This window comes from Clarias gariepinus, chromosome 9, assembly GCF_024256425.1.
Source record: "Clarias gariepinus isolate MV-2021 ecotype Netherlands chromosome 9, CGAR_prim_01v2, whole genome shotgun sequence".
Classification (NCBI taxonomy): Eukaryota; Metazoa; Chordata; class Actinopteri; order Siluriformes; family Clariidae; genus Clarias; species Clarias gariepinus.
Genome location: NC_071108.1, coordinates 10,038,368 through 10,058,497, shown reverse-complemented (window position 1 = coordinate 10,058,497; position 20,130 = coordinate 10,038,368). Strand labels below are relative to the sequence as shown.

Sequence of the window (20,130 nt, the reverse complement as noted above, 5' to 3'; positions counted from 1 at the left end):
TGTGTCTTTTTAGATTTAGAGAAAGCGTATGACAGGGTGCCAAGAGAGGAGCTGTGGTATTGTATGAGGAAGTCTGGAGTGGCAGAGAAGTATGTTAGAGTGGTGCAGGACATGTATGAGAGCTGTAAGACAGTGGTAAGATGTGCTGTAGGTGTGACAGAAGAGTTCAAGGTGGAGGTATGCTCTGGAAAGCAGAGGAATGAAGTTAAGCCGCAGCAAGACGGAATACATGTGTGTAAATGAAAGGGACCCAGGAGGATCGGTGAGGCTACAGGGAGCAGAGGTAAAGAAGGTGCAGGATTTTAAGTACTTGGGGTCAACGGTCCAGACCAACGGAGAGTGTGGAAAGGAGGTGAAGAGGCGGGTACAGGCAGGTTGGAATGGGTGGAGAAAAGTGTCAGGTGTGTTGTGCGATAAAAGAGTATCAGCGAGAATGAAAGGAAAGGTGTACAGGACAGTGGTGAGACCAGCGATGCTCTACGGTTTAGAGACAGTGGCGCTGAAGAAAAGATAGGAGGCAGAGTTGGAGGTAGCAGAGCTGAAGATGTTGAGGTTCTCTTTGGGAGTGACAAGGATGGATAGGATTAAGAATGAGTTTATCAGAGGGACAACCCACGTTAGATGTTTTGGAGATAAAGTCAGAGAGGCCAGATTGAGGTGGTTTGGACATGTTCAGAGGAGAGATTGTGAATATATCTGTAGAAGGATGCTGAGGTTGGAACTGCCAGGCAGGAGGTCTAGAGGAAGACAAAAGAGGAGATTCATGGATGCAGTGAGAGAGGACATGAAGTTAGTTGGTGTGAGAGAAGAGGATGCAGAGGATAGGGTTAGATGGAGGCAGATGATTCGCTGTGGCGACCCCTGAAAGGGAACAGCCGAAAGACAAAGAAGAAGAATCCCAGAGGGAAATTGCTTATGCTCGGTTACAGGTGCTCACAGTTGTTAACTAAGAAAGGTAATAAAGAATAATAATAATAATCTTAAAAATAAAATAAAAAATTCCTAAAACAGCAAGTACCATCAGAATATGACTCAGGGCCACTTGTAAGTATTGCACAGTAATCTAGTATTGTTTATGTAATATTGTATTATTATATGTAATCTTAATTTATGATCAGTGACATATTAAATTACAAATGAAGCATTTTGTTATGCCCCATTATATTTATTTATCAAAAAATGCTACCGCTAAATTCGACAATAAATATATGTTCTAATAAATCAACAAACATACTCCACTAAGGGATATAGTACATTTACTCCTTTAGCATTTTCAACAGTAGCACAAATCGATAGTCTCTCACACGACAGTAGCACTTTTGGTAAATCCTTAGTCATGGTACTACAAAGTAATAATTTAAGCCTTTACAGATTACTGTGGTTTCTATCAAGAACACGTGCGAGAAAAAAACGGTTTTGTGCTTTTATTATTTGGGAAAATTACCATTATCTTCATCAAGAGAGTAAATAAAGGAGCCAGTGCGTGGGCGGGACACACAGTGGTGATTAGTGATTGGGTGTTTGAAAACAGTGGTGAGCAGTGATTGGATGTTGCGAAATAGTGGTGAGTAGTGATTGGTCAGGAGCGCAACCCAATCATGCATTACACAATGTCAATGAATCGATGGAACCAACTTGTGTTTGAGTAGCTAGCGGTTTATAAGGTTCACAAAGGTCTGCTCAGAAGTCGCTATATTTGTCGCTTTATAATTTGTCTACAATATGGTCGCCGAATGAGTTCAAAAGCGTATCCAAGTCTAGCAACAGAGTATCTACGGTGGCAACAGTGAAATAAGGTGTTTTGAAATCCGGGCGGGCTCTCAAACAGGAAATGACGCAAGGTTGTACTTTATTTATACCCGTGGAGCACAAGGTCGTGTTCAGACAGACACGTGCGCTTGTAGTTGGCACCACGGAGCCGAGGCCGGACCTCAACCTGGTGAACGGATGTAAAAAAAGAAGTCAGTTTCCATAACAACGAGCCATCCGTTAGCGGAAGAAAATTTCCGACGCTAGACTCCAGGTTGACAGAGACGGAGTGCGGCGGTGAATCCAGCACAAGTTAGCCTTGGCCATTCTGTCTCACATTGGGACACGTTTATCTGTTTTTACCGAAATGGCGGACTACCTGATCTGCGGACAGACCGGTTACGTGCCTGAGGATGGTCTGACCGGACAGCAGCTGTTCGGCTGCGGTGACGGCCTCACGTACAAGTACGTAGCATGCAGCCGGCTAATTCTACACCACACGCGCACTCACGCGCAGTGTTGAGCCGTCCGGCAAACTGCCTCCTTTTAGAGAGGGGCGTTCACAAACACTTAGAAAATATGATTTACGAAATATTTAAATACAGATTAGCAAAAATGTTTTTAGGAAATTTTAGATATTTAATCAGAAATCATAAGTTTATTTAATAAGAGTGACCTACGAAAAAAAAAGTGATAAAAAAATTTTTATTTAGTTTTTACGTTTGTGTTTAAAACACACACAATGTCCGTGTAATTGAACACTGCATGCACGGTCAAGTTTAGCCCTTGAGTACCGGTGCTGTATTCAGGCTGACCCTGTGCTGTGACCCCAGCTTCCAAACTGGATCTTGTAAGGGAAAAAAAAAATCTGCCTCAGGCTTTCCCTTTTAAAACACTTAAAACAGCTCTCATTGTGAGATTGATAACAATTTGCTGACTTTTATTGTGGTATTAATCTATTGAACACTTTCCTTAATGTGCCAATATTAGAGGTTTACAAGCTCCAAAGGTAAGTAAAACTTTCTGCTTCCAGAACCACACTGAACGCAGTAATGTCTGTGGTAGGTTTCACCACCCCACCAGTGACACTGCTAGGTTTTAGGTTACACATTCCAGTATTGGTTGGTTTGGTCCAGAAAGAGCTTCAGGGTTTAGGGTCGTGTCATTCCTCTCAGATAAACATAATGTTCCAGACACACACACAGGTTTTTTAAAACTAGTAATCATGTATAATTTTAAATTTGGCTACACCCTGTGGTCAAAGCGTCCTGCTCGGCTCAGTGCCGCATACATGACGAGTTTCCAAGCCTGAAACGGAGCCTTATTCATCCCACGTGTGAAAATAAAGCTCCAATGGAGTGTGTTGACTTTGACGTCAAGCAGAAAGGGTGGCAACAGGAGAACCCCGACTGGTATTACGTCATGGCTGAAGATTAAGACCAAAATGCAATATGTCAAAAGTAAATTCGGTGTGGTAAAGCACCAAACAGATGTCTGTTCAGGTTGTTTATTTGCCTATTAAAGCTCCCCAAATGTGCTTTACTTTTTATTGTATAACAATTTTTCAGCATGATAATGGTTTTATTCATGAAAGAATTGTCTTAGACATGTTTATTTATATATATATATATATATATATATATATATATATATCCTTTTTTTTTTTTTTTTTGGAAAAGCATCAGAAGCTGATTCATAAATACAATAGGTTTGAAAATGCCTTTATTTTTATAAAACGTTTAGCGTTTTCATGCAGGGCCGCGCTACTGTTACAGAAATTGCATCAACCCCTTCTGATCAAGTTTAGGAAAATAACAGGACTTTGGTGAATAACTAAAAAATATTAGTATAGGTTTATCAACTAAGGATCAAAATAGAGACTTAAAGTTTGGACATTTTGGCAAGACCATCTTGCCATTTTCAGCACTTCAAAAAGGTACTCGTACAAAAAGTGGTATCTGTGAATGTCTAGCTTGAGCGACCCAACGTGATCCAGGGGTGCGCTGGTACCAAAAATGGATCACTGACATCCACAACAAGAAACGGATAAAAGAAAAGGTGAAGTCAAATCCTGTCTCATAGGCTAGCTGCTCAAACTCGGCTTACTTGCCGTTTGTTCTTTGAATCTGTGCACTCATTCCGATGAACACTCGCAGGTGAATAGCCCTGGGGGGAAAAAAACTGTGTGGCTTTATATATAGAGTCAAGTTTAGTGACTCTGGTGCTGAGTAAGGCAACCAGATCCCTTGACACAAGCTTCAACAGAAAGCACCTTAGCCTGGCTGTCATGTACCCTTGGATTATGAGCATAATTTGTTTCGGAAGTGGGCTTGTATTCCAAAATGATCAAAAGCAAATTTTTCAATAAGAAATAATGGAAACTCAAATTATTCGTTCCACAGCCCAAAAAAATACATAAAAATAATTAATAAAGGTAAAATGAAACAAATTAACAAAATAATCACAGAATAACAAAATAAATCCAGACAGGTGAGTGTTTCTGTTTATGTGCACAGGCGCTGTGTGTGCTCGTTTGTGTATGTGTGTGAAGTAAGAGGAGGATTCAGCCTCCCCCTTCTCCTCTTGCACAGAAAACCTTTCTCCTCTCTTATTTGAATTTCACACAAACACGCACATTAACCGTTTAGTCGGAAAAAAATAGCAAGGAACATTGCTAATGACACTCGCATGAGTGCATACTAACGGAGTTACTGCTGTAAAGTAAAACAAACAAACAAATGAACCTGCACTTTACCTTTGAAAAGAATCGCAACAGAGCAGTGTCTTCGTGTAGAGCAGAGAGAGTGTGTGTCTGAAACCGAGAGGGAGAGGGGGGGTGTAAAGGCAAAAGTGTGTGTGAAGGGGCACGGTGTCAAAATACACACACGCACACATAATCGGTAATCTTAAACCAAGACTTGTCAATTTTCCAAGTCAAAATTTAATAAAAATCTTTGGTCGTCTTGCGGAACACTCGCAAACCGTGTTACTCGCAATCCGAGGTTCCACTTCCTCTTTTCTACCAAGGCGGTTCCAAAACTGGTTCGGAGCAGATGCCCTATTTCGAAACAGTTTTTTGTTTTCAGACAGCCAAAGTACCGGCCCTTAGGCAGAAAAAACAGTTCTTTAGAGCCATCAACATTTTGCTTGGCTATAACAAAGAACTCTTTGTCAGCGGCTGGGGGCAGAATTATCACGACCGGTTAAAGGACTGTGACCGCCATTTTTAAACTTGATTAGTGTTGTCACGTGTATAAAGTGGTGTATTTGCCAAAAGAAAAATGGAAATGGACACACAATTTAATGGGGAGCACAAATATTTTCTAGTAATGGTTAATTATTTTTGCTGGGAAAGTAGAGACATACACTATACAGTGACAAAATGTCATGACTCTCTACCATGTAAAAAAAATTAAAAATTTGGCAGATTTGCTATTGAACCGCTCTGAACCAGCAGTAGCACCAGGCATGAACTAGCACCTAGTTTACTTTGATGGAAAAAGGATAGCGGAGCATTCTGTGTCACCACTGGACACTATATCTTTATTTTTGGAAAAATGACTGCACATCATGGTTTTAAAAAAGTGTCGAAGGTATTCAGAGATTCTTTTTTTTCTTTTTCTTCTTGGGGAGATCGAAGATCCATTTTTGGTATTTACTCCACCCTAGAACATGTGTTTTTGTCAGTAGGAGTGCAAGTACTGCCATTTGTACTGCTGAAGATGTTGAAGACGTTTCGTGAAAAATCTTGCCAAGTTATAAGCTTGCATTTTAGTTCTGTATTAATGTTAAATCCAGTCCCACAACCTTCATAAATATTAAAGGCAAAATGGTAGAACTGTAGCATAACCGTTGTAATGTGAACTTGGACACGGAATGTAGACTGACTTGCTTGTCTGCTTATTTCACACCAATTCTTTCTTTTTCTTCCGCAGTGACTTCCTAATTCTTCCAGGCTATATTGACTTCACATCTGACCAAGTTGTAAGTAAAGCTTGTGTGTTGGGAATAGAATAATGAGTGCTATTTAAAATTATTAAGGAAAGCATAAACATGGACTTGCTGCATGGTAATCTGAGGAGTGCTGCTACATCTCTGCTTAAAGTGCACTATGTCTGATCAGCAGGCTATCTATTCATTAGACTACAGTACTATATATTTATTAGACTACAGTACATTGAAATTTGATTTGTAAATTCATGCATAACCCCTATCCCCCCTCCACAAACACACACACAGGTAAAAACTGTCCCAGTAATGTTTAAACTAACTAAACAACAGTGCTTGTATAAGGCATAAGGATAATGATGAATTATTATATAAGGAAAAGTCAAAAAATTTCCGCACTCCGACCGTAGAACTTATTTTAATTAACTTTATTTTTTGACATGATCTCCTTGCTTTCCAGAACACTTAGTCTATCTGTTAACAAGCTTTCACATTCCTTCAATAGAAATGTTTTAGGCTGAGCAGCGAGCCACGAATGCACCGCTATCTTCACTTCTTCATCAGAAGTGAATCTGGATCCTCCAAGAACTGGCCTCAGTGTATTGTCATCCAGTATACCAACGCCATTGGATAGCAGTCCTTTGCCACTAATGAAGCCGAAGTTTAGGTTTTATATGGATTACTCTTCAATTAGATTCACACTGTAACAAGCACTGTTAATTGTTGAACCGTTTTTCCTGATAATGCTCTTATACTGGCCCTTAAGAATTCCACAAAACTGCAAGCATTATTTTTTCCAGCTGATGGTTGACTTTTGTACTTTTTCTTGGTCAGCGATTGTGGATGTTTCCATTCCATTTAAAATAACGGAACCAAGTACACCCTCAGACCGCAAAAAACAAATTACTGCACGCTGCTCTTCTTTCATGCAAATCATAAATGGGTTCAAATCGCACCACTGTTCCAAATGAACTGATGTAACATGTTTACACCTGCACGGCAGTGACTGGGAAGACAGTAGCCTTGAACGTGAAGTGCTGATAAAAACGGTGCAGCCGACAGAAGTTTTAACATGACCAGAGTGCGGATAAATTTTGACTAACCTTCCAGTATACCTTATTGTATGATTTTTGTTCCTTGTAGGACTTGACATCAGCTCTGACCAAACAGATCACCCTGAAGACGCCGCTGGTATCCTCTCCCATGGACACTGTCTCTGAGTCCGGGATGGCCATCGCTATGGCTGTAAGTGAATCAGATGCAGATGTGTTTATAGCAGAAAGAACTTCGTACTAAAGTCCTGTGGTAAAATAAGTCTGGAGAATTAATTTAATCTCCCCTTCACGTTATCAAGCAGTTATTAATTGTGAAATCTTTATCCTGTGATCTTCAGCTCACCGGTGGGATCGGCTTCATCCACCACAACTGCACGCCAGAATTCCAGGCCAACGAAGTGAGAAAGGTTAAGGTAAGTCTGTCTTCTCGTTACCTGCTTTTTCATCGCCAGCTCTTTGTGCTTCCTATATCTTTCTTAAAGGATAAAGGCTGATTCTAGGCAATGATCTCTTATTTTGGGAAATAAATCAGACAAACTATCATTTTTTATAAAGGAATATACAGTGTTTGAGGCATCTAGCTATTCCAAGATGCACTTTAAAAAGCAGATAGAATCAAATGAAATCAGTTTTCATTTTGTAATTTTTAGAGCCGTATTCAGTAGGGATGGGAATCACCAGTGAACGATGAACTTATCAAACCTCGGTGTAGATTTGATTAAAATGGTGATTCTAAAAGTATCACGATTTTACAAATATCCTGATCAGATATATAAAAATTTTTGCAGATTTTTGTTACAATTTAAAACCATTAAAAAAGTTGAATGAGTAATTAAATATAGCATATATCTTATAACATTAGTTTTTTCACTTAAAAACTAAGCACAGCATTTAAACAATACAGCTAACTTTAAATACAAGAGTTTAACAATTCATTTGGAGCTGTGTGAACAAAAATGTGTAAGAAAATGTGTAGATGAAACTGTGTAAATAGTTCAGAGTGCGCCACCTGTAGGATTATAAAGAAACAGCAATGTTTTACCTCCTCAAAAAGTGGTTAAAGTTTTAAAACTCAACTTGACCTAGACGTGCTGGTTGAGTGACCGCGAGAATAGACTTTCCATGAATTTTGAAAAAAATAAAGAGGTATAGAGAAGTGTTTTTTATTTATCCTGCTCTTGTACTACCTTGTATTGTGTTTTGATACAGGATGTAGTGAATGGGTCTGAGACTAATTCAGGAATTGGAGGAAAAAGGCAGATCGGAGACTTAACGTGCGCCTTTTGATAATGTAACTACATCCACGTCCAAGCCAGTGCGAAGCAAAATGGTTATCATAACAACCCTGTTGTGACAGAGGATAGGACTTTATTCTTCTTTAGCGCTTTCTCGCTTCTTTTATTCTTCATCTCGCTCCGATAGACTGTTTTGTTCCTCAGGTTTAATTCCCTGTATTAGTGTGTTCCCGCTTTTCCTACATCCTGCACACTTTTCCCCGTTCCACGTTCTTCCCTTCCGCCCCGTCGCGTCTCTCAGAGATACGAGCAGGGTTTTATTACAGATCCCGTGGTGATGAGCCCAAACGAGCATGTGAGCGACGTCTTTCAGGCAAAAGCGCGCCATGGCTTCTGCGGCATCCCCATTACGGATAACGGACAGATGGGCGGCCGCCTCGTAGGCATCATCTCCTCTCGAGACATCGACTTCCTGAAAGAGGAGGAGCATGACCTTCCACTCAGTCAGGTAGGAGGAGCTTAAATGCATTTAACAAAAGATGCATGATTGTGTGTTTTTTTTTTTTTTTTTTTTTCGTTGACTAAGTTTTTATTGTATGAGGATTTGCACAGATTTACGTTTGTTATGTATTTAGGTGATGACGAAGTTGGAGGATCTTGTAGTGGCTCCTGCTGGCGTGACGCTAAAGGAAGCTAACGAGATCCTTCAGAGGAGTAAAAAAGGTAAAATTACTTAAATTTGCATTTCTTTTTTTTTTTTTTTTTTTTGTTTATTTCGTGGAGAAAATTAATGAACTCATTACTACTAGAAAATTATACCGGTTATTACACGCTCAAATTACATCTATTACATTACATGCTGAAATTACATGCTTTTTCATGGAAAAGTTATTACACAAGGATGTTCAATTTATTTTATAATTAGATTTCACAGATAGTTGCAAATTTTACTGAAATGTTATCAAATAAAATTACATTATATTAATGACATAATGTTTATCATAAGTTTTGTGACGATGATGAAGATTGAAAAGCTTCAAATTCTTGGCCTGAGCTGGCCAAGAATCTCCTAAGATTGACTGTTGGAAGGATTTTTTGCAATATGCAATGTGTATTCTCTGCAACATTAAACCTGTCATTAGCTACATAAACAAAAATATGCCTAAAATGACCCCTTGAGCAAAGCTTCAACTCTCGATTGAAGCTCAATTGTGTACAATGAGAGAGAAAAATGAAAGGCGTTGTGGATAAAAGCTTTTGCCAAATGCCATGAATGTAAATGAAATGTAAACACATAAGTGGACGGGAGCGCTCATGGTACAGCGCTGCTGCATTTAATAACTTTTGAACAGCCATAAGTTCTGCAACGTTTTGCTCTGGTTATTAAATGTACACGTGTGCTCTTTCAACAGTGAACGTACTATGTTTGTATTTGTGCACCAACAAGCTGCTGAAATAGACATTTAACCTGGTAGTGTTTTCTGATCGGTCTTAAATTAAATTTAATGACTTTTTTTTTTTTTTTTTTTTACATTTTTTCAAATCTTTTTAGTTATTTTGAAACTTGTCCAGTGTAAGACTCGGTTAGTATTTAGTAATTATCAGATAACACTAGCTAAGTTTATTGTTCCAACAGATCCAGTTTAAATCCACATGATTACATGAGTTCATCTGGTTCAGTTATGAATTTTTTTTTTTTATTTGATTTGGCTCCTAAATATTTTGGGGTTCAAAAAAAGTTTTTCACTGTCATTTCCTTTTCAGTCAGGAAAATATACCAGGTGTTTATTCACATGAAATTGAAGTCTGTTCTGTGTAGTTTTCTTCTTGTAACATTTACTTTAGCGGTTGTCTGTGTTTGACGTCCCCTCAGGTAAACTGCCCATCGTCAACGAGGAGGGCTGTTTGCTGGCCATCATCGCTCGCACAGACCTGAAGAAGAACCGAGATTTTCCTCTGGCCTCCAAAGACTCGCGTAAGCAGCTGCTGTGTGGTGCTGCCATAGGAACACACAACGACGACAAATATCGACTCGATCTGCTTGTCCAAGCTGGCGTGGACGCAGTCATACTGGTCAGTGTGCTTGTCCTCTTGTGCACTTTCATTTCTATTTTATTTTCATTCCCCCTAATGCTTGTTATTCTGTCTCTAACAGGACTCTTCCCAAGGAAATTCCATTTTCCAGATCAACATGATCAAGTACATCAAAGAGAAATACCCAAGCCTGCAGGTTATAGGAGGCAACGGTAGGTGTCGCTTAACACGCACTGTTTCACTAGTGCCAGACATGGTGCCATGATCTAAAGGGATAAATGTCAAATAAGTGATTGTAAAGTTCCCTGTTTTATTATTATTAGTTTTTATAACATTATTACAGGGATCACAAATCAGTTACTTACTATATTATCACACATTCAAATAATTGTTGCTTTAGGAAGTTTTTTTTTTTTAAATACGCTAATGCTTAAGAAACTATAAGTGCTGTTAATATTCTGCAAAATGGTTCCATTTGTTTGGGTTGAAAAGGTTAAAAATGCCCAGTAAACCAGTAAATAAGCATTCTTACATATTTCCTTAACATGCAGATAGCGTTCAATATGTGAATTATATTCATAAGTTTTGTGAGCATAAGTGCTTCATGAGAAACTGAAGTGTGCAAATAAATGAAAACCCAAACTCCAGACACACAGCTTTTATCTTAGAGGTCATAAACTGCATTAGCACAGGGTAACCACTAGAGGGCACACATTTTCCATGTTTGATGCATTTCATTCTTCAAATAAAATAGATTCAATTTTAAAAATGTAATTAAAATAAATCAGTATATTGCTCAACAGAAAATAGATTTTTTATCTTAGAAACATCTCTCTCTCGCTCTCTCCCAGTGGTAACAGCAGCTCAGGCGAAGAATCTGATCGATGCTGGCGTGGATGCTCTGAGAGTAGGCATGGGCAGTGGGTCCATCTGCATCACACAAGAAGGTGAGCGCTGCAATCATACACACCACTGCTTCCCTTTCAGCCTGTCCCAAATCCTGAATCTGCCACCATCAATTAATTAACCATCTCAAACCCAAACGCCTGTTTGTCATCAGTCCTGTCATTATTTAAACCAGCGATCTAAAAATGAAAGTTTGGGACGCAACAAGTTACACTGTAGTTTTTTTGCAGTACGATAAAGCACACTTCCTTGGGGGTAGAGAGTTTACATAGTGACCAGGTACACACATCACCCGTGCTAGGCTAAAAAGTGGTTGTCTAATTATGTATAGTGGGCTAAAGTGCATTCATTAGGTATGTGATTCTGCAGGAATTACCCGATATCGCATTATCATGATACCTAGTTGCCATTCTGTACATATCACAATTTAATAGATTTCCTGATTTGATTATATTTTTCCAAAGTTCTTTAAATCATAACTTGAACCTTAGCTTCACAACTGAACTGAACCTGAGTAATTAAATTTTGTCCTTTTAAAAACAAGGGCAGTGTGTAAAGATTACAAACTAACTTTTAAAATATAAGAGTTTAGTATTTAACTTAAATGTAATGTAACAAAAAGCTACATTTTTACTGTTAAAGACCATAAATATTATCTGCACAAACTTGGCGAATATTTCCCTCCTACCACACAGGATGGCAATGTGCGAGTAGTTTGCAGTGCGCCATCTGTAGGATTATAAAAAAATGACTACGATTTACCGCCTTAAAACTTGATCATTAGTGTGGGATTGGTAGTCATGAGAACATGTAGCTTGTAAGATGTATGACATCCGACAGAATCGCCCTCGCGCTGATTTGAATTGTGGCAGAACATACTTTCAGAAACCTACAAAAGCTGTGCTGTATTTACAGCGTCTAGGTGTATCACAGCACTGGAGCATATTTATCTGCTTTATCAACTGAATGCTTATCGTTACTAAATTCTAAATGGCAAATAAAAAAACCTTTTGAATGCACCTACTAGGAATATTAATCCGTCCATCTAGGAATCTCTGTAGTCCAACCAGGGAGCATGGAAGCCTTCCGGTCCCTGCGACATTCACACACTACGGGCAACAAAACTTAAAGCCTAGCAACAAACCCCGCCTCTCTGCTGAAGTGCTGCTTCTCACTCCACTATAAATTCCCCAGAACTGCTGCTAGCGGGTTAATGCAGCGTTGTTAATAGGAATGGGAACATTGTAGTACGACTGTCCTCACTTTCTAGGGCAGCTTCATTTGTTCCTGTTTTTGTATCTTCCTCCTATAACCACCCTGTGTGTGTGCGTGTGTGTTTTACTCTGCTGCCCCCCCCCCCCCCCCCCATCACCACATTTTTTTTTTTTTTTTTTTTTTTTCCACTTCACCAATCATCCACCTGTCCTTCATTTGTTTTTTCCTGCCTTAATTTTTACTCTCTATTCGCGGTTCTTTTATTTCCATGACTTTGACTTTCGCTCTTTGTGCTCAATATGTTCGATCTCTCTCTAGCTCCTCTTACTATTCCTCCTGATATAAAGCTCCACAGCCCCAAAGCCCCAGCTACTGTAACGGGATACTGCAGTAAGTCCATCCCCCTCTGACCCAGGGCTCTCATTGGCTCAGTGCTACCCTTCCTGCCCGCCTACCTTTCACAGCCCGCTGCTCCGATTGGCTAACGGCTCTGCATCATTAGTGGTAGTAGTAGTGTTTGGGGTTTTTGGGGTTTTGGATGCTTGTTATACTGCAGAGGTATCAGGCTCCAGTCCCGTCCATATTCCTACAGAGATTTAATCTAATAACACGTCTGATTCGGCGCATCCAGGTCCCGGTGATGTGTGTGTCGATGCTGCAGGACTGGAATGTGAAACCCCTGCTGTAATCTGACTAACCTGTCGGTCACCTCTGACTCCACTAAATCTTCAGAAGTATATTTGGGATTAGGACAAAGTTGTTTAAACCAATACTTAAATTCAGAAAAAAAATTGTGGTTTAAAAAAAAAAAAAAAAAAAAACACAGTTTTGTAGATTCTTGTGATCAGAGCCTCATCAGCACATCTAACACACTGATCTAACATAGACTTGTTCAGATTATCTCTCATTGTATAACTGGTCACTTCACTATCCCTTTCCTTTTTTTAAAATCCAGACTGCTGCTTTGTTTTGTGTCACACAGGCACTGACCTTTACTGCATGGTGTGCATCTCTGCAATGCTCATCTCAGTCTGTGTAGCATTCAAAGCTGACCACATTTGAATAAGATCAAATTTAGAGACTTTTTAGAGCAGCGTAATGAGGAACTGCGTGATTGAGTAGGATTTAGGTTCAGGTAGACAAGATTTTTGTTAAATAAAAATTTAAGCAAGTAAAATGGATTTTGTAGACTCCAACTCCAGTAAAAGCCAAAACTTTATATACAAGATAAATATTTACTGTCTCTTATTCGTCCCACAGTGGGGAAATAAAATGTTTGTAATTATTTTGTATTTCTTTCTTTACTTAAATCTTTCCTTTTTCTTTTCTTTAAATTTAATTTGCTTGTTATTTATAACGAAGACCAACAATTTAATTAAAAGGGAAATTATTATACATGGTAATGTTGTAGCTATTTTTGTACTTGAATCTGAATCGTCTCCTCTATCCACAAGGGGGCGCTCGAGGTTATTGATCTGATCATCCAGAATCTGTTTATCAAATGTATTGCAAGATCAAGCTTAGAAAACAGCACGTCCTTAGACGTCCTTACAATCGACTGTGCATATAGAGTTCAAATCTTTGCATATAAATTAAGTTAGTGTTTTGGTCTTGGCGTTTTTATTGTGACACGCCAAAAAAATTTCCAATTTATTGACAATTATAAAGGAAATTATTATATGATCGAATATCATAAAGCTAGTTCATACAGGGTGTCTGAAAAGTCAGGAACCATTAAGAGTAAAGCTACATACAGGGGCGTTCAAGTCAAACCGGGACTTGTGATTAAATTTCTCTTTAATGAAGCCGAGGTGGCTCAGAGCACACTGCAGTCAAGATCTGATTCTTAATCCACTGATAACCTTTCTTCAACTTGTGAAAGAAACATTACAGGGAGTTATTGCTACATCCCTTTGACTGTTCTTACTTCAAACTATTCCCTCATGTTTGGGCCATTAAAGGTTTCCTAGGAGGCCCGCATTTCAGATATAAAGCAGGAAGTTTGATCGTGGTTCTGACATACTGAGAAGATTTTTTTTTTACCATATTGGTGTTTAGTGCACTAGTGAAACTCTGGGATAAGTATATTAGTGTAGCATGGGATTATAGAGAGTTTTTACTGCTATTCCGTGCAATCAGATGTCCCGGTTTGAATCGAACGCCCCTTAGAGTTTTATATAACGCGATGATTTGTATCCACTGTCCTCAAAGCACTCCACCCAGATCCATGCAGACTCATCAAATTAATCATATATAATGAGTGATTAATTAAAAGCAGAGCATGTCATCAACGCGTTTATCCTTGGAGCATGTAGATCTGATGTGATTGTGTATCTGTAATACTAAATGCTAGTCGATTTTTATTTTTGTCAGTGCTGGCGTGTGGCAGGCCACAGGCGACCGCCGTGTATAAGGTGTCGGAGTATGCGCGGCGCTTCGGCGTGCCAGTCATCGCAGACGGGGGCATACAGAACGTCGGGCACATCGCCAAGGCCCTGGCACTAGGGGCGTCCACAGGTGAGGAACTGTGTGTGTGTAGGGCAGAAAGAGCTCAATATTGCAGAATTAGATGTCATGTTTGTGGTCTGTTGTACCTATATGAATACATAGAACTCATCCTATATGAAAGTAAACTCTTCTGCTTTTATTAGACAAAGGTGTTACTCAGCATATAGATGTGTACATTGCTCAGTTACAATAAAAAAAACTTTATTTGTTTGCCTTTTTATTTTTGTGTGATGCTTTATGTACACTGCCTGGCCAAAAAAAGCTGAGCAAATAGTTAAGAGCCTTCCTCTGGATAATAACTACAGTGCATTAACGTGTTTCAACTGACAAGAAGGTATTTAACACTAACTGATGCATTGAGTAGGTTCTCATTTTTATAACAACCATGTTAGAAGACACATCCTGTGGTCCAGGCAAAGATCTAACTCTGTTTCAGAAGAGTCAAATTATTGACCTGCATTAAGCAAGGAAAACAACTCGGGACATTGCTGAAACTACTGAAAGTGGGTTACGATGGGTAAAAAGCATAACTGAAACATTTAAGGAAGAAATGTGGTCGAAAAACATCCTGAATGAGTTCGATGAGAGATTACTTAAACGCTTAGTAAGATCAAATCGTTTAAAAAAAAAAAAAAAAAAAAAAAACAGGTCAACGCACAAAGTGAAGAGAGTTTAAGGGATTGGGACTAAACAGCTGTGCAGCCTTAAGAAAACCTCTTATCAGTAATGCTATTCAAGGGGGGGGAATTTGCTAGGGAGTCCAAGAATGGACCGGCACGATCATGTTTCAAAAGGGCAATGCTATAATTCATCCGGTATAAACTGTCCAACAGTGGTTCAGGAGCACGAGACATCACAGAGACCTTAACATCATTAAAAATCTTTGTAGAAGGCTTTACACAGCGGTCTTACTCTCTCATAATCAGTACAAGGTCTTGGAGAGAAATGAATGGATAGAAATAAATGTTGCCACCGCAAAAAGTTATTAAAACTGCCACGGTTAATGATCAAAACAATGAAACATTTTCATAATCATCCCAAAAGTGGTCTTAGTTCCAGAAATTAGAAACTGCTTACCTTTACACTTGTTACGTTGTTTTACAAAAATAATTTGTATAAAATTATTAAAGTCTTTTTGCCCACAAGTTTTTTATTGTTTTTTTTTCTGACTGTTAATTGCTTTAGATATTTTATTATTGTTTATTTTTTCCCTCTCTCAGTGATGATGGGCTCGTTGCTGGCGGCAACCAGCGAAGCTCCAGGAGAGTATTTCTTCTCAGATGGCATCAGGCTGAAGAAGTACAGAGGAATGGGTTCACTCGATGCCATGGACAAGAACCTGGGCTCCCAGACCCGATACTTCAGGTAACACACACACGCACACACATGTGTGCATGGTCACTTCTGTGTGCCCAAAAACACTGTCATACATATACACTGTCACATTAGCATAATGTTATTCAGTTCCCTTTCTCCGGTCTTTGTACCAAGTCCAGCATGTGCATACATGCTAGCATCAAGCTAACTCATGGTCATGTGACTGACTTCTTGGATTTAATCTTCAAGCGTACTCACTAAATGGCATGTGATCAAATTCTAACGCTTGTGTATTAAGCATGTTTTTTTTTTCGATGCTGATCATTACTGTGTCTTTTTCAGCGAGTGTGATAAGATCAAAGTAGCTCAGGGCGTGTCGGGCGCCGTACAGGACAAAGGCTCCGTCCATAAGTTTGTCCCCTACCTCCATGCTGGGATCCAACACTCCTGCCAGGACATAGGAGCGAAGAGCCTCACGCAACTTAGGTACACACAGCCGCTGATCCCGATCGTTACATAATAGAACATTGTTTCGCACAGACACGCACACAAACAATCAGAGACTCACAGGAAGTGTGTGTACATGCAGGTGGACAAGTCTGGGCAGTAAGTGTTTACTGGATCTTTTTTGTCTGTCTTGTGTTCGAAGGGCGATGATGTATTCTGGAGATCTAAAATTTGAGAAAAGAACCGTGTCTGCTCAGATGGAGGGAGGAGTGCATAGTCTGCACAGGTACACACACACGTGCGCACACACACACACGTGCGCACACAAACACACACTGCACCAGGTCTTATAAAAAGACAGCACAACTTATTAATCAAAATTTACTTACCGTAAGATGATTTCGGAATATAAAGCATTGAAATGTGCGTTTAACCTTGGTGGTTGGAACTTTTTTATTTTATTTATTTTTTTTTGTTCTTCCTCTAGTTAAAACAATCATGAATTTCGAGATTAAGTATCCTATAGGAATAGTGTGTAATAATGTAAGCTATGCAATTTGGATCTGTTTGCTGTCAGTGGTGATCATGGTATCTCAGCTGTCAGGGATTTTTATGTGATTCTCCTGTAATCTGGAGTAAAAGGGGGTGGGGGGGGGGAATTCAGTATAATATGAAGAGCATTAAAGTCAAACTAGGACTTGTGATGAAATGTCTAGTGAATAAAAGTGTAAAACCAATTGACATTTACAGAAGACTTTAAGCACAGTATGGTGATGACAGTAAAGCATGTAAACGGTGGAGACGTTTTAAAGAAGGCCAGAGTACGTCTCCGGCATACTAAGAAAACCTTCTACCGTGATGGTATACAAGTGCTAGTGAACCACTGGGACAAGTGCATTAGTGTAGGAGGGGATTATAGAAACACTCAAAAGTCCCACTTTGATTTGAACGCGTCTTGTACTTTTACGTGTCAATTTTCTGACTGACACTTTTCTTTCTATGGAAATCACTTACACTCGTCTCGGCTCTGACCTGCACAGGAGAAGACGAACATATTTAATTACTTACAATTAAATAGTAGTAATTATCATGATTACAAATTAAATAAATAAAATTAAATCATGTTATAAAAATACTTCACATAACCTCAACATGCTTAATATATAAATAATAAAAATTAAATGATACATCGATAAAGTGATTGATTTATGTTTTGTTGTATGTCATTATTTTTATGGTCACTGTCCTCATTCTGTTTTCTGTATTGGTTTTCGTGAAGAAAATTTTTAAAAGTTGTATTTCTAATAAATTGTTCCAATGTTAGGAGAGTCGACCATACCGTTGACTTTTATTTCGTTTTAATTAATCTTTATTTGATCAGTGTGTTAGTTTAGGATAGAAGGCGGGGTCTCCAGGTGGTGGCAGTTAATCTGGGAGATTTCAAAACATAATCATGGGTTCATATATCGGGTGTCTCGTCTGCTGCTTCATTGTTAAGAAAAGGACTGCACTGATGGACAGAATGATGTATGTGATGTGATTCTGGTGTGTGTGTGTGTATATGATGGATATATATCTATCTATCATATATACACACACACCAGAATCACATCACATACATCATTCTGTCTGTACTGTAAAAAAAAAAAATAAAAAAATTCAAAGCTTTTTTTGGTTTCTAATGGAATGTTTTTGACCAGCGAAGCTTTTCATGCATGAAATATGACACGGAATGTTTTTTTTTTTTTTTTTTTTTTGCATTGAAAAGGTACAGAAAACCACCAATATATAATTATAATATATATATATATTTTTTTTTGTATGTGCACATCTTGACAATTGCATCGATTGATCGGCTTCTTCAATCGAGAAGTCGATCAATTGTTGACTGTTTCCGTGTCTCAACAATTGTACTCGTCTCAACTCAACAGTATAATTGTACATTTAATTTTATGACTTTCATTCAATTTCATGTATTACTTAATGGATTTTTTTAAGAATCGTTTAACCATTCAAACATTCAAATTATAAAAGAAAAATATATTTTGAGGTAAAATACATTTTAAACAATATTGCAACTTTAAAATTTGTATTTAAATAATTTATTGTTTGTTGTGATGGCTTTTAAGGAAATATAGTATTAGTATTTTATTAATATTTACAGTATTTGGCAGACGCGTTATCCAGAGCAACTTAATTTTTATCTTATCTGAGCAGTTGAGGGTTAAAGGCCTTGCTCATCGGTCCAACAGGGACCCACTTGGTGGTCTGAGGGTTTGAACCTGGGACCTTCTGAATCAGAAAATTGTATTGCTTATTTTTAAAAACAAAGTACCATATTTCGATATGTAGTTTAATTATCCATCTAGGTGACCTTTTTAAACATGTCAGAATATTATTATTTTAAATGATGTCAGGAACTAAATTGCACATAATTTTAAATGTATAACTGTATTGAACACTGGTGACCTCTACTGGTTGACCTGTTGTTACTGCAGTTTTTTTCTAAAGCATCACTACCTCTTTAGTGATCTTATTGTGTTTGTATTATTTAAGTTTTTTTTTTTCTTCCTGTCTTTCAGCTACGAGAAGCGGCTGTTCTAATGAAGACAACTAACGCCAAGAACACACACACAGTACATTAACACACATGCAATCATACACCGCTATTGGATTGTTTGAAGACACTACTAAATCAGATGAGCACACAAATGACCACCTTGCATTCGCGCATGTGCACAGAGCAGCGATGCATCCATGCCCATTTCAAAACCCACACTTCCCTTTTCTTTGTCTTCCAGACTTTTGTTAAGCAAACCCAGTGTGCATGTGTGTGTGTTTTAATTTTAAGGACATAGTTTTCAGTTACTGGAACAGTATTGTAATGTACTAATGTTCAGAGGCATTCATTAATTTCAAATACATTTTTTACAGAAAAACATTGTGTCTGTTTTAATTTTTGTTGCTTTGAATTCCACCTCTTCCAAATTGAAACAAACAGCAACACACATGAAACTCGATCTGAGAATTTATTGGAGTCGTTCTCCAGGCTCAAAAAAGAGGAAGCACTGCTGTGGGTTTTTTTTTTTTAATTTTTTTTTTTTACTCACACTGCAGTAATAGATTTAAAACAAGATTCAAAACTGCAAAAGATTTACTCTTTGCGGAGTCAGTTCATTCCCTGAAAATAAAGTCACTAGAATTAAACTTAGTATCTGGGAAGTAAAGTTTATATACTTTATATGACTATCAATATGTTTGAACAGTGTCAGATTTCCGCACCAGTGCGTTCTTCCTCATTTAGCCCGCGGGTCTCGAGGGAAGCAGTCTGCACCTCCAAAACCACCGGACTTTCCAGACATGGGTTTCACACACACATACACATACACACACACACACACACACACACACAAGGACACAGACAAGGGCGAACACACACCTGGACAGGTTTGGTTCAGGACTCCAGGTGTCTCATTAAATGAAACTAAATATTTAACTGATATTTTTCGGCCGTCTATTCACACAACCTATTCATATTTAGATAGATGAAATGGCTCATTATGATAGACATTCTGTTAACAGGATGAGATGTAACCAAAAAAAGAATTTTTTTGACTGCAAGATGACTGATAAATGCTGAGTCAGCCCAAAAAATTTATAAAGAATAAAATATGTATATATTATCACATTATGTCCTATCTATCATAGTAATAAAT

At 38.4% G+C, this 20,130-nt stretch overlaps 1 protein-coding gene across 4 annotated transcripts; it reads left to right on the top strand.

Annotated features, from left to right (window-relative positions):
- Positions 1-1,862: 1,862 nt before the first annotated feature.
- Positions 1,863-19,353, top strand: impdh2 (IMP (inosine 5'-monophosphate) dehydrogenase 2). Of its 4 annotated transcripts, none has more exons than XM_053504054.1 (15): positions 1,863-2,214; positions 5,685-5,733; positions 6,841-6,942; positions 7,091-7,165; positions 8,211-8,495; positions 8,623-8,710; positions 9,861-10,060; positions 10,143-10,233; positions 10,873-10,968; positions 12,461-12,532; positions 14,516-14,659; positions 15,871-16,015; positions 16,310-16,453; positions 16,617-16,700; positions 18,997-19,353. In XM_053504054.1, the coding sequence occupies exons 1-15, from the start codon at positions 2,117-2,119 to the stop codon at positions 19,016-19,018; spliced, it is 1,695 nt and encodes a 564-aa protein (XP_053360029.1). In that variant the 5' UTR covers positions 1,863-2,116; the 3' UTR covers positions 19,019-19,353. The 4 variants fall into 4 exon arrangements, with proteins under 4 accessions (XP_053360029.1, XP_053360030.1, XP_053360027.1 ...); XM_053504055.1 differs by having other exon boundaries at positions 1,864-2,214; positions 8,289-8,495; XM_053504052.1 differs by lacking the exon at positions 12,461-12,532 and having other exon boundaries at positions 1,864-2,214.
- Positions 19,354-20,130: the final 777 nt, after the last annotated feature.